At 38.6% G+C, this 14,228-nt stretch overlaps 3 protein-coding genes across 4 annotated transcripts in view; 2 read left to right on the top strand and 1 right to left on the bottom strand.

Moving 5' to 3' along the window:
- The window catches only part of LOC141754148 (uncharacterized), a 122,745-nt gene that overhangs the window by 4,738 nt on the left and 103,779 nt on the right, over window positions 1-14,228 (top strand). The window lies entirely within an intron of this gene.
- Window positions 1-14,228, top strand: part of LOC141754120 (uncharacterized) — a 73,175-nt gene that overhangs the window by 4,517 nt on the left and 54,430 nt on the right. The window contains exon 3 of one of the 2 annotated variants that reach the window (XM_074612985.1): window positions 1,496-3,753. The exons of the other annotated variant lie outside the window; for it this stretch is intronic. Within the exon in view, the coding sequence (XP_074469086.1) occupies window positions 1,496-2,691 (1,196 nt within the window). The 3' untranslated portion in view covers window positions 2,692-3,753. Of the gene's footprint in view, window positions 1-1,495; window positions 3,754-14,228 lie in introns of those variants that run through there. 2 annotated transcript variants of the gene reach the window in all.
- On the bottom strand, window positions 5,675-9,434 carry cart4 (cocaine- and amphetamine-regulated transcript 4). The gene is made up of 4 exons (XM_074613078.1): window positions 9,301-9,434; window positions 9,043-9,205; window positions 7,167-7,250; window positions 5,675-6,005 (listed from the first exon to the last, which is right to left on the bottom strand). The coding sequence occupies exons 2-4, from the start codon at window positions 9,181-9,183 to the stop codon at window positions 5,898-5,900; spliced, it is 333 nt and encodes a 110-aa protein (XP_074469179.1). The 5' UTR covers window positions 9,184-9,205; window positions 9,301-9,434; the 3' UTR covers window positions 5,675-5,897.

Raw genomic sequence — 14,228 nt, 5'->3', positions numbered from 1 at the left:
AACAGGTATCAGTCATTGAATTTAGCTGGTCATACAGTATGTGGTCCGATATCATTCATAAATGGTTCATCGTTATTCATTGTACTCATTTATTCATCCTTTATTATTATTATTATTTTTTTTCATTTATTCTGTTTAGTTTAGTGGTGAGTAGTTGAATAAATATTTCATTTATAAAGATCTTGATTATGTGACTTTTTTGTGTATATGAAATAGTTGGTCACTGTACACTATGCCAAGAACTCTGTTGCAACCCTGAGACTCAGTTGATTAATGTACATTTCTTAAGTTTTCCAAAATTGGGTGACATCCTAAATTGAATCTCATACTTGTATACTGAAGGAAATGTTTTCACAGTAATATAAAATAGGTAATAGAGTGGGAATTACGACCTGTATAACTTCCTAACACTAGCTTGTGTTTCCGTCCTTACATTCAAATGATTTGTTCGCTTGTGGCAACAAGTCATTGTCGGCATCGACACGAGTGAAGTGTAACCACACTTTGGAGCATTTCATTCTGTCCCGCCGTGGTCGCTGATGCTATTGTCTCTGTGTTTGAGTAAGCAGAGCTGGCTCCAAGATGAGAGACAGACATATCTCTCGTCTTCTGGATTGGGAATAGCAAAAATACGTCATAGACATCATAAATGTTTTAATCTTATTGCAAATTAGAAAAGGAGTTGGTGAGATAAAAGGTGCAATAATGTAAGAAATAGGAAATACAAGCAGAACCTCTAACGTCCGAGCTTATCAATACACCGGACTTCAATAATTCAGCCCCGGGGTCCATTCAGTACCAGTTTTCTGTATCATCCCTATCTGAGTGTGGTAAAAGATTTGGCCTCAAGAGCGTCAAGAGACCTGATTATACACACGGGAGAAACCCTTAAGCTGCTCAGCGTGTGGCAAAAAAGAAAAGATTGACCAGGCAGTGACATGTCAAAAGTCATCGGTGTGTTTCTATTTACAGCAACGGCAGTAAAACTGCTGGTTCAGATAAAACTTTCAGCGGTGATGAAACTCTGAAGCAACGCAGGGTTGAAACAGTTCTGGGGTCTCATTTTATAACCATTGCATATGCACAAAACGAGGCCTGAAAGAGGCGTTCCCACTTCTCATCTATAAAAACAAACTTGACGAGAGAATCTGACCCATGCGTAAACACATTATGGAGACGGGAAATTGGCAACGCAGATGGTGAGGTGATGACTTAAGGCCAGATGAGGAATCATTATGAGTATAACGATGCCCTTACACATTTAATTTCACATGTTTAATACGTTACTTATAGATCCACTTTATCATGAACATTAAAATCAGTAGTGATATTTGTGGTAGTGATTAAATGTGAGTCAAATTCTGCTCAATATTTTATCAGCGCTGTCTCACCATTACATTCAATTCATACAAACTACGCTCGATTGTTTGCACTCATTATTTCATTAGTATTCTTGGTGGTTAGTAATGTGTCTGTACTTCCTTCTGTCCTGCAGACGTCCAGCAGCTGTTGGTGGTTAAAGAAGAGGTTCCCCCTGAGCAGCAGGAGTGGAGCTCCAGTCTGAACCAGGAGGACCCAGAGCCCCCACACTTTAAAGAGGAACAGGAGGAACTCTGGACCAGTCAGGAGGGAGAGCAGCTTCAAGGGCTGGAGGAGGCGGATATCACCAAGTTCACATTCACTCCTGTCCCTGTGAAGAGTGAAGATGATGAAGAGGAACCTCAGTCCTCACAGCTTCATCAAAGACAAACTGAACAGACAGAAACAGAAGCTGATGGAGAGGACTGTGGAGGAGCAGAACCAGCCAGGAACTCAGATCCAGGTAGACATTTACAACTATCAAGTAGTGACAAGGCCTCAAAAAGTTACGAACATGAAACTAATGACGGTGATGATTGGAAGGAGACCAGAGAACCTCAGTCAGGTTTAAACTCTCTGTATAATGATGAAGTTCTTGTCAGTGATTCCAGATGTAGTGCTGGTGAGAAACCATTTAGCTGCTCTATGTGTGGGAAAGCATTTGGCACCAGAAGATGTGTGAAGAGACACATGAGAATTCACACAGGTGAGAAGCCATTTAGTTGCTCAGTTTGTGGTAAAAGTTTTATACAAAAGGTACATCTGACATACCACATGGCACACCACACAGGGGAGAAACCATTTAGTTGCTCAGTTTGCGGTAAACATTTTATACAGAAGCGAGAGCTGATATTCCACATGCGACGTCACACGGGGGAGAAACCATTTAGCTGCTCAGTCTGTAAGAAATCTTTTGCACAGAGTGGAAATTTATATACACACATGAGAATCCACACTCGAGAGAAACTATTCAATTGTGCAGTTTGTGATCAAAGATTTTTGCAAAAATCATATCTGAAGAGACACATGGTAACTCATACAGGAGAGAAACCTTTCGGTTGCTCAGTCTGTAAGAAATCTTTTGCACAGCGTGGAAATTTACATACACACATGAAAATCCACACAGGAGAGAAACCTTTCAGCTGCTCACTGTGTGGTAAAACTTTCATTAAAAGTGGAAATCTAAAGGTACATATGAGAATCCACCATGGAGAAAATACAGCTGATGGAGAGGACTGTGGAGGACCAGAACCAGCCAACATCTATGATCCAGATAGACATTTGCATCCTGATACTGTTGACAAAACTGATGAGAGTAGTGATTGGAAATAGGGATTAAGTAGTCTATAAATACGTCATTCAATTATCATTTATTGTGCAAAAAGTTTAATAAAACAAGAAACACTTTGAATTACCCACTTTATTTAACTCTTTGCACAATCAATGATATTTGAAGGATATATTTATAGACTACTTAATCTTTAATATTATTGTACTTAATCTTGTGCTGTTGTAGCTTTTAATGTTTAAATGTTAATGTGATGCCATATAATTCAGACTTGTGTTGAAGCTGTAATGGAAATGTTACCATCGGTCTTTTTCACTACAGAAACTTAACATGTAGTCACTGTCACCGCCTCTGCTTTTGTTTCAGCTGTTCTCCAGTTCCTGGAGTTTTTTCTTCTACTTTTCATTTATTTGGGCGGGTTTTGATAATTTTTTGCTACTTGTTGTACCATTTGGGAGTTTTCCCTCAGTAAAAAGTTCAGCCATAGTCCAATAACTCTTCCCGTCCTCTCATCTGATTGGTGTGATTGAGACTGACAGGACACTGAGTTGACTGACCGATGACTGATGACCAACAAAACCAAATGTTATTTCAGTTTATTACAATTATTATTCTGTCTGAACTCTGTGATAAATGAATTGTAAAAGCTGATCTTTTAATATGAGTACAGTATGCAAGCGACAACCTCCGTGGCTCAAAAATGAAGCAAACGTGGAAGTGCAAAACGCTGCAGTTCCTCAAATGGCCACTTGAGGCTCCAAAAGCGAGTCAATCCCTATAGACCTCCATGCCCACTTTACAGCAGAAATAAACATGTTTACAGGCTGGTACAAAAAACTGTTTTGATCTCTATAGCTAATTTATCCTTTCATTACAACTTTACAGGGGTGAATTTTTATACAACTCACTCCCCTCACCCCACTCATAGCATCAGTTATATCCGAACTGGAGAGTATTTCTTTATTGAAAGAAGAGCAAAGAACGGTACTGTTTTCACCTTCAGTTAGTTTCACCCTCATTAGTTTAATTGACAGATGGTTCATCCAATCACCTGACACTGTACTTTTAAATGCATATGATAAATAAACTTGAAACTGTGTTTGTAATGTTGGCGTGTTTTGGAGATATTGTCATACACATATCGGTCTAATAATATGGCTTGCTGTGTGGTTAAATTAACGTTACACAGCTACACAGAATAGCATACAGCCCGTTCTCTTCTATGATATAGCCAAGAATCTTATAATTGGCTACCTTGGTAGCTTCAAGCTAGGTCGATGTGTTTCAGCAACCAAATTTTCCGACATACTATACTATGATTTTTGTTTTCATAAAATTTTTCGACATACTAACTGTGACTTTTTTTTCATACAATTTTGACATACTATACTATGACTTTTTTATCATAACATTTTCCGACATACTATACTATGACTTTTTTTAAATCTTTCGACATACTATACCATGCCTTTTTATTATAACATTTTTCAACATACTAAATTATTACTTTTTTTCATAAAATTTTCCGACATACTGTACTATGACTTTTTTATAAAAGTTTTCGACATACTATACTATGATTTTTTTTATCATAAAAGTTTTCGACATACTAACTGACTTTTTTTCAGAAATATTTTTCGACATACTATACTTTGACTTTTTTATAAAAGTTTTCGACATACTATACTATGACTTTTTTTTTATAAAATCTTACGACATAGTATACTATGACTTTTTTATCATAACATTTTTCGACATATTATACTATGATTTCTTTTTATAAAATCTTTCGACACACTATAGTATGACTTTTTTGCATAAAATGTTTCAAAATGCTTTATGACTTTTTTTCATAACATTTTTCGACATACTATACTATGACTTTTTTTAAAAATCTTTCGACATACTATACTGACTTTTTTCAACATACTATATTATGATCTTTTTTATCATAACATTTTTCGACATACTAACTGTGACTTTTTTATCATAAAATTATTTCAACATGATAAATGGGAAATTTTTCGGAGAAGAGGGAAGAGGAGAGGAAAGAGGACAGGAAAGAGGAGAGGGAAAAGGAGAGGCGAGGGAAGAGGAGAGGAAAGAAGAGAGGAAAGAGGAGAGGGAAGAGGAGAGAGAAGAGGAGAGGAGGGAGAAGAGGAGAGGGAAGAGGAGGGAGAAGAGGACAGGGTAGAGAAGAGAGAAGAAGAGAGGAAAGAGGAGAGGGAAGAGGAGGGAGAAGAGGACAGGGAAGAGAAGAGGAAAGAGGAGAGGTGAGGGTAGAGGAGAGGATGGAGAAGAGAAGAGAAGAGAGGAAAAAGCAGGAGGAAGCAGAAACTGTGTTCGCTGATGTGATTATCATCTTATCTCTGATGGCAGGACGCCGCGAGCTACAGTAAATGTCATCCTGTTGATAAACTGTCAAATTAAAGGTTCTCTGAATCAGCTCGTCTCTGATTGGACGGCCGTGCTGATGAGATCACAGCTGGAGGTCGGCAGCAGAGAGGAGGACAAATGAGATAAAAAAAATACTAGTTTTCTTCACCAGGTGAGTCAGAGCCTCAGAAAAGACAGGAAGTAGAAGAACGCCAGTTATAATAGAGTAAACTAACTCCCCCACAAAATAAAATCTACTGAATACATCTCAGAGTACTACTGTAGTACATGTACTTTAGAGCTGTAGTAACCGCGTATAATAACATTTTATTATTAACATCAATTTTATATCAGTTACACTGTTATGAATGAAACTAACTGGATATAAAGTAGTTCAAAGTACCTCGAACACTGATGCTTCAGTGCTACCATTTTACTGCATGCAGCTGAGGATACTTGTGTACTCTAACTGCATGAAGCTGAGAGTACTTGTGTACTTGTACTGCTGATACTCTTACTGCATGAAGCTGAGAGTACTTGTGTACTTGTACTGCTGATACTCTTACTGCATGAAGCTGAGAGTACTTGTGTACTTGTACTGCTGATACTACATGACTCGGTGTGTAAATGAGGAGGTGTTCGGAGCCGAGCAACTTTATGAAGAATCTTTATTTAACAAAAATAAATGAATCTGATGGACGGACACTCAAACTGTGAAACTAAGACAGAAACATGCAGAGAGACAGCAGGTGAGACAGGTGTGTGTTCTCCTGGACTTCTATCTCTGTGAGGACATTCAGCCTGGTCTTCAGTCTAAAGGTTCAGCTTCATGTCCTCACAAGTATACAAGTCCAAGGTGTGTGTGTGTGTGTGTTCAGTAGCAGCGCAGAAAGAAGGTGTTGCACGCCGTTCCTCTCAGGCAGTCGCACAGTCGACCGATACGAGGTCCATGTTTCATCGCACAACGCTCGCCGACATCACACTGAGAGACAGAGAGACAGACAGACAGACAGTAGTGTCACATTACACTTCTGTTCAACGAAATGTCCCTGAACGCAGCCCAGAGACTGGATGTGGTGTCACGTCATGAATAAATAATTGATAAGAGCGACGCACTGCAAAGATCATCTTTAGAACCACCAAACAATCAGGGCTTTAGTCGGGAGGAATCAGACCCAGAATCAGCTGGATCCGACGTTACTCAAGGAAGCCGTACATCAGGATGAACCAAGCGACTGATTCATGACTGACTGACGTGATGTGTCACAATCACATCAGAGTTTCTATATAATGGACACAATGTCCTTGTTTTATTGTTGCAAATGGTCCCCATCTGAAGATATGTACTTATAATTTACAACAAATTATTTCACGGACCCCACTTTGAGAATCACTGACGTAATAAATATGTAAGGGCTGTCAAAGTTAACGTGATAATAACACGTTAATGCAAATTTGTTTTAACGCCACTCAAACGCAATCGATCTTTCAGAGGTTTTAAAGCTAGAGTGAAGATACTGGTTCATATGAAACTAGAAAACCTAAAGAATCCACTGGTACCAACCATGTCTGTCATGGCCGTTTTAAAAAGGGGTCTCTTGACCTCTGACCTCAAGATATGTGAATGTGTGAGGGTTTTTTGTCAGAAAAAAGTCTGAAAAACGATAGAGAAAAAAAATCTGAAAAATGTCCAAAAGTTCCAAAAGTCAAAAAAATGTCAGATAAAAAAGTCAGAAAAATGTTTGAAAAAAATCTGAAGAAAGTCTGAAAATTGTTTTGTGTTGTTAATTGATTTCCAATAATAAATATATACATACATTTGCATAAAGCAGCATATTTGTCCACTCCCATGTTGATAAGAGTATTATATACTCTACAAATCTCCCTTTAAGGTATATTTTGAACAGATACAAAATGTGCGATCAATTGCGATTAATCGTGATTAAATATTTTAATCGATTGACAGCCCTAGAATATATTGATCAGAGTGATGACCGACTGTAAACAGTGTACGAGTCGTGTGATAATGTACAAAATAAAATGATGAAACAAACAGACTGAACGCGTTACAGTGTGATCTCTATCTGGTGTTAGGGCAGGTGTGAACGAGGCCTGACATGGTGCGATCGTCGTGTGTTCTCACCCGGGGGATGACGCTGGCCTTCTTCTCCACGGAGAGGCCGACGCCGGCGTCAGCTTCATCCAGGAAACCCTGCAGAGCTTCAGCCTGAACACACACGCGCACACACACACACACACACACACACACACACACACACACAGAAACACAATGACGAGAACGTTGTTTTATTTAACCATAAAGTCAATTTTTTTTCTTTTTGTTTCTCTCTGTTGAAAGAGACACCTATATAAATGAGTATAAATGACATAAACAATCATCAACACAGCCTCACTAATTAAAACAATCACAAATATTATGAAAAATAAAATAAATGAAAATACTAGATTTTTTTTTACAGCTGATTCTGATATTTTCAGACTGAATGTATTAAAAGTGGACTGTTTTATTATTATTATTATTATTATTATTATTACTGTGGATTATAATCGGACAACTGGCCGTGGAGACGAGATGTTTACGGTTTTCATTATTTGAATACATTAAGGAATAAAATTGATTTATTGAAGCAGATTGTATCTGAGACGTTACAGATATCTTCTATATGTGACGGGGCTGCAGGTGTAACTAATGAAGCTGTAAAATTAAAACTGTTTGAATTAAAATTCTTGTTTCATTTAAAAATAAGTGAATTATATTATTTCTTTGTATTAGTCATTTGGTAACGTTATTAGACTTCAATTCATATTTATTAAAATAAATGAATAAATAAATAAATATGTCATTAAATATAGCAAAAATTATATTTAAAATAAATTTAGCCATTAATTAATTGATAAAATGTTACATAAATTGATATTTATGTTTATTCATATTCTACGTGTTTAACAGATAACTTTTATGTTCCAATCGAGTTTCTTCTTCTTCGTCTTCTGTATTTACAGAATTTAACCGTAACCTTCATCACCTTAATTAGTACTAACGACCTTCAACAGTTTTAATTGGACCATCTCATCACCTTAATTCCTCCATTAACTCTTACCACCTTAATTACTTCCAATCTTAAACATTTCCACCTTAATTAGTTTAAATGACATTTTCTTACAACCCGTTTTCTCTCCCAACTCGTCAAATACCGAGTCAAAACTCAGATATTCTCTGTGATTAAAGTCGTAAATTTATGAGAAAAACCCCCCAAATTTATGATTCTTTAGATTTTCTAGTTTCATATGATACCAGTATCTTCACTCTAGCTTTAAAACTGAGCCACTACAACCTAAAAATCACAATTTGCTTTAATGCGTTAAAGAAATTAGTGGCGTTAACGAGTTATTATCGTGTTAACATTGACAACCCTGAAGTAGACTTCCAACTTCACTGGCTGAACATTTACCTTAATTAGTTACTATTTAAACCTTCAACACGTCGATTAGAATCAATCATCTTAATTGTTTGACATTTTACTCCTTTAATTAGCTTCAAATTCACCATTTCACCACGTTAATTACTTCTAATTTAAAAACATTTCCACCTTAATTAATTCCATTTCGACCATCTTTTAAAACATTTGAATTGTCTTTAAGTTATTTATTTTATTACTTCTAATTTAACCATCTTTTCATTAGTTTTAATTTAGTCATATTTATCAATTAACTAAATTAAATTAAATTATTTTTATTTGACCATCTTATTTTTTAATTATTATTGTTTAATAATTGTTTGAGCAGGTTCTTCAGTTAGTGATCAAATAACCATTTTACCACCTTAATAATATGAATATGAATATGAATATGAATATGAATATGAATAATACTTTAAACACTTTCCAACTATGACTTCATTAAACTTCATTTAAGCAATAATTAAATATTACATTTATTTAAATACACACACTATAGAAATATGATCCAGAGATCCTCTATGCAGACAGATGACTCACCAGCTCTTTGGTTGTGAGTCCGAGGACGGGCTCGTCCGGTGCTGACGGCAGCTGGTTGTCGGCCGACCTCTGACCCTGACAGAGTGATGTCAGCACGGACAGACAGACGGACAGGTAGACGGCGGCGCGCACACTCTCCATCGCAAAAAACACTTTTAAAAACCTAAAAAATTTAAAGCAAAATGAGGTATTATTACAGAACTATTATTAAAAGCATTAATAATTGAATGGAGTTCAGTTCGGCGGATGTGAACTCACGATTAAATGATCCGACAGGAAAATTACAAATATTTGATTCTTCTTCTTTGGTGTCTAATTTCAGCTCTTTTTCTTTTTTTCTTCCAACAGCTTCTTTTTCTTTCTTGGTTGATGTGTATTTCTCTCGTTGTGAGCTCCTCTTCCTCTTTGTCGTCCTCCTTCTCTCTTGTCCTCGCCGTTGGTCCTCCTCCTGTATTTATACCGGTCTCCTCCTCCGGCTGTCAGATGGTATTCATGTATTCAGGACATCAGATAAAAAGCTGTGGACGTGTTTGGCTGTGATTGATGACGCGTCTGTGTGGTACATATTAAACAGGTCGATGCTGGATGTTTGCAGGAAAACACCCTGCAGAGGTCAAAGGTCAGACTATGACTCACAGCAGAAGGTTAAATTAACCACAGAGGAGCATCGTGGCTACTTTTCTTCTTTTTTTAATGATCTTTATTGATTTCTTATTACTGTGATCACAAGTTAATAATGTAAAGTCTCCAGTCATGGACCCCCAACAGTGCTCCTTTATGCCCGTGACGTGGATCACACGATCGCCCAAACCACATGCCGAGCAGGTCTGCCACGCATTTGACAACATATCTATTGTCCTGATGTGTCCCCGACAAGGACGTAACCTCTTTGTTGTCATTTTGCGTCTATTTGTGGTCGTTTTGCATCTCTTTGTGGTAATTTTGCGCCTCCTTCTAGTCGTTCTGAGGATCTTTGTAGTCGTTTTGAGCCTCTTTGTGGTTGTTTAGTGCCTCTCTGCAGTCATTTTGTGGTAATTTTGCGCCTCTTTGTGGTTGTTTTGCATCTTTTTGTGGTAATTTTGCGCCTCTTTCTAGTCATTCTGAGGATCTTTGTAGTCATTTTGAGCCTCTTTGTGGTTGTTTTGCGCCTCTTTGTGGTAATTTTGCGCCTCTTTCTAGTCGTTCTGAGGATCTTTGTAGTCGTTTTGAGCCTCTTTGTGGTTGTTTTGCATCTCTTTGTGGTAATTTTGAGCCTCTTTCTAGTCGTTCTGAGGATCTTTGTAGTCGTTTTGAGCCTCTTTGTGGTTGTTTTGCGCCTCTTTGAGGTCATTTCGTGGTCGTTTTGTGGTTGTTTTGCATCTTTATGTGGTCATTTTGCGCCTCTTTGAGGTCATTTTTTGGTCGTTTTGTGGTTGTTTTCCATCTTTCTGTGGTCGTTTTGAGCCTCTTTGAGGTTGTTTTGCGCCTCTTTGAAGTCATTTTCGTGGTCGTTTTGTGGTTGTTTTGCATCTTTATGTAGTCGTTTTGCGCCTCTATGGTAATTTTGCGCTTCTTTCAGGTCATTTTGTGATCATCTTGCACCTCTTTATGGTCATTTTGTGGTCGTTTTGCGCCTATTTGTGGTCGTTTGTGCGTCGCCGACAAGAACGTAACAGGAACATAGGTCATCATCCTTTTGTTCCTTCTTTTTCTCCAGTTGCTTCTCAAATCACTGAGCTGGTTTTGAATACTTGGAAAAGCCCACAGAGATATATTATTATTAGAACTGCATCACAGTCTGTATTGTTGTTTTGTTTTTTTCTTCTTCTTCTTTTTATTTTTAATCAAATAATAATTTCTATTTTTTATTGAAATGTGCTGAGCGACTCCGATCGTTCCACCTGGTTGAGAATCAACATTAACGTCACATATTGAGATGAAAACAGACCTGAAGCTCAGAGAATCGACTGATTCATTAACAGCTTCTCTCTCCACCTGCTGATTAAACTACAGATGTTAAAGGTCAAAGGTCAGGGGTGAGGCGCTGTGAGGATGTTGTTAACAGCTCTGCTGCGCCCGGCTGACCTCAGATCAGGAAGGTGTTTTAATGATGACGCAGGAGGAAACTATCTGTGGCCTTTTCTTCGTGTGATTCTTCCGTCTTTCATCTCGACTCTCATTAACGGCGAAATGTCAAACGGCAGCTGCAGCGCTTCACTGACCACGGAAACCCTCGCACATACACGTCTGTAATGACAGAAGCATAAAGTCATCTAAAATTAAAATACAGTTCTGTACTTGAGTAAATGTACTTAGTTACTTGCCACAACTGGTAAGTGAAAATTAATATTACAGAAAAATACTGATGTTCACAATGACTTGATTCTCTTTCCTTGTTTTATTTGCAGCGTCTGACCTCAGAAAACAAACAGACCATTTTTAGTATCTACAGATAAATATTAAATTGAGGACATTATGACAGCTGGTCTTGTTTCTGAAGAGATGTTGAATATATTTACTTTAGTTCTTAAATCCCTGACCTGCCCTTTATTCTAGTGTTTGAATCATAGATCTGCTGTTCAGTTCTCCGTATAAACAACAGCTGAAGATGAATGTCCAGTCGGAGACGTCAAAGAGAGATTCGACAGTCGAGGCTGAAGCTGAAATCACACCGACGCTGTTTATTCAGAGAAACCAGAGAAGACGACCTCGTCCTCTTCAGTCTCCGTAACCTTTCAGCATCAGTGACCTTCAGAAGAAAAGTGATCCGCCAGGAGTTCAAAACCACATTAAAAAAAACTCCTGGGGAGAAGTTACTGAGAATTGAATTTTGTGTCACTTTGTGATCGTTTAGCGCCTCTTTGTGGTCATATAGTGGTCGTTTTGCATCTCTTTTTGGTCGCTTTGTGCATGTTAATAGTCATTTTGCACCCCATTGTGGTCATTTAACACCTCCTTTTAGTCATTTTGTGGTTGTTTTGCATCTCTTTGTGGTCATTTTGCGCCTTTTTGTGGTCGTTTTGTGGTCATTTTGCGTCTCATTGTGGACGTTTTGCGTTTCTTTGTGGTCATTTTACGCCTTTTTGTGGTCGTTCTGTGGTAATTTTTGTGCTTCTTTGTGGTCGTTGTGGCGTCTGTTTACAGTACACCTGTACGTCACTGCAGCCAGGTGAGAAGTTAAACCACTAACGTAAGTAGGATTTATAAGCTTTACAGAGCTTGAATTAATCTGCTTTATGTTATTGTTAAGATGAAGATGAAGATCCTGTAATAAATATAACTTAGAGATCATTTAGCAGCAGAGGATCAGAGACAGAAATGCTCCTAAATGTCTCTGTTGAAGTGACGACTGATCAAAGTAGAAATATGAGTTTTACTTTTCATTTCTTTGAGATGAATGTTGTTAATAAATCAAACAACTAAATCTGCCGCTGTTTCTGTCGTCATGTTTTTATCTATCAGAGGAGTGTTCGTCATCACAGTGATGAAGAGAGTGTGTGTGTGTGTACGCGTGCGTGTTATCTGCTGACAGCAGAGAGTTTCGCTGAAGGTCGCCCGTCTGACCTTGTAAACACCATGACACATCAAACACATCTTTCATCCTCACACAGTGGTTGTCCATGTGTTTCATATTGACCCCTGTTGGCTGTAGGAGGCGCTACACCTTTTATCCTCTGGGTGGGTAACTGTGATGACCTCTACAGGCTGTAGGGGGCGCTACACCTTTCATCTTCTAGGTGGGTAACTGTGATGACCTCTACAGGCTGTAGGGGGCGCTACACCTTTCATCTTCTAGGTGGGTAACTGTGATGACCTCTACAGGCTGTAGGAGGCGCTACACCTTTCATCCTCTGGGTGGGTAACTGTGATGACATCTACAGGCTGCAGGGGGCGCTACACCTTTCATCCTCTAGGTGGGTAACTGTGATGACCTCTACAGGCTGTAAATGGTAAATGGTAAATGGACTTGGACTTATATAGCGCTTTTCTAGTCTTCCGACCACTCAAAGCGCTTTACACTACATGTCAGTATTCACCCATTCACACACACATTCATACACTGATGGCAGAGGCTACTAAGGTGCCAACTTTGCCCATCAGGATTTAATCTAAATACTCATTCACACACCGCTTCGGGAGCAATTTGGGGTTAAGTGTCTTGCTCAAGGACACATCGACATGTAACCCGGAGCAGCCGGGGATCGAACCACCGACCTTCCGATTGGTGGACAACCTGCTCTACCCTCTGAGCCACAGCCGTAGGGGGCGTAGTTATAGTCTTCTTCTTCATGGCAATCCAACACGGCCAATTTGAATTTTATCTTTAAATATATATTTAAAAATAAGATCTTTTAATATTTATTTTTAAAAAACCTATGGGTATAAGTTACTGCGGATTGTATTCTGTCTCTTTGTGGTTGTTTTGCGTCTCTTTGTGGTTGTTTTGCGCCTCTTTGTGGTTGTTTTGCGCCTCTTTGTGTTCCTCTTTGGTCCCAAAGAGCCGCACAACAGTAAAACTAAATTATTACTATTCTATTGTCATATTCTACTGAAATGACCTGTGTTGAACAATAAAATATTATAAATATAATAAGAGTTTTCAGTCCAAAATGGCGGCGGCGGCTGTTGTCGAAAAAACACCGGAGTTTCGTCTCTTTGCTTCTAAACTCTTTGCCGTGGTTCAGTGTAGATTAAAAGACATATCTTCAGATTTATCCTCATTACTGTCGACATGTTCGTCTCCTTTCTGAGTTCAGATGATAAAAACTTGAAATAAACGCCATCCTGTGGAGGTGAGACGCTGAAACAGCTGGTGTGTTTCAGTCGGTTGTTTCCTGTTGTGCAGTTTCCTCCTGGACTGAAATAAACGTGGCGCCCGAGGCGTCCGTCACTTCCTCCTCTCTGCTCCCGTCAACACCCGCTGGGAGTTGGTGACACTGACGGCGTTCGTGTTCGATAACAGACATCTCCGATCACAATCAAAACTCGCCACACGCCAACCGACACCAGAAATAAACATGTGAACCTGGAGGGCTTCCTGCCGACTCTGACGGGTCACATTTACTGTTTCTACACGGAAATATAAAGATTAATATCAGCAGCTCAAAACTCCTCAATGTTCCTCTTTAATACAGAAGTAAGAGCAGTGACAAATATTGTCGGCTGTTGTTGCCTGTTGGGCTGCAGTTTGCCATGTTATGATTTGA

The sequence above is a fragment of the Sebastes fasciatus genome, chromosome 17, assembly GCF_043250625.1.
Source record: "Sebastes fasciatus isolate fSebFas1 chromosome 17, fSebFas1.pri, whole genome shotgun sequence".
In the NCBI taxonomy this organism is placed as follows: domain Eukaryota; kingdom Metazoa; phylum Chordata; class Actinopteri; order Perciformes; family Sebastidae; genus Sebastes; species Sebastes fasciatus.
The sequence above is the reverse complement of the archived record's forward strand: the minus strand, read 5'-3'. Positions and strand labels throughout refer to the sequence as shown.

What these genes read in the sequence shown, in the direction of transcription:
- cart4 (XM_074613078.1), bottom strand. Translation starts at nt 9,183, where the DNA reads ATGGAGAGTGTGCGCGCCGCCGTCTACCTGTCCGTCTGTCTGTCCGTG. An exon ending in GACTCACAACCAAAGAGCTG is followed by an intron (nt 7,251 to 9,042) that starts GTGAGTCATCTG and finishes GTGTGTGTTCAG; the next exon opens with GCTGAAGCTCTGCAGGGTTT. An exon ending in AGGCCAGCGTCATCCCCCGG is followed by an intron (nt 6,006 to 7,166) that starts GTGAGAACACAC and finishes TCTGTCTCTCAG; the next exon opens with TGTGATGTCGGCGAGCGTTG.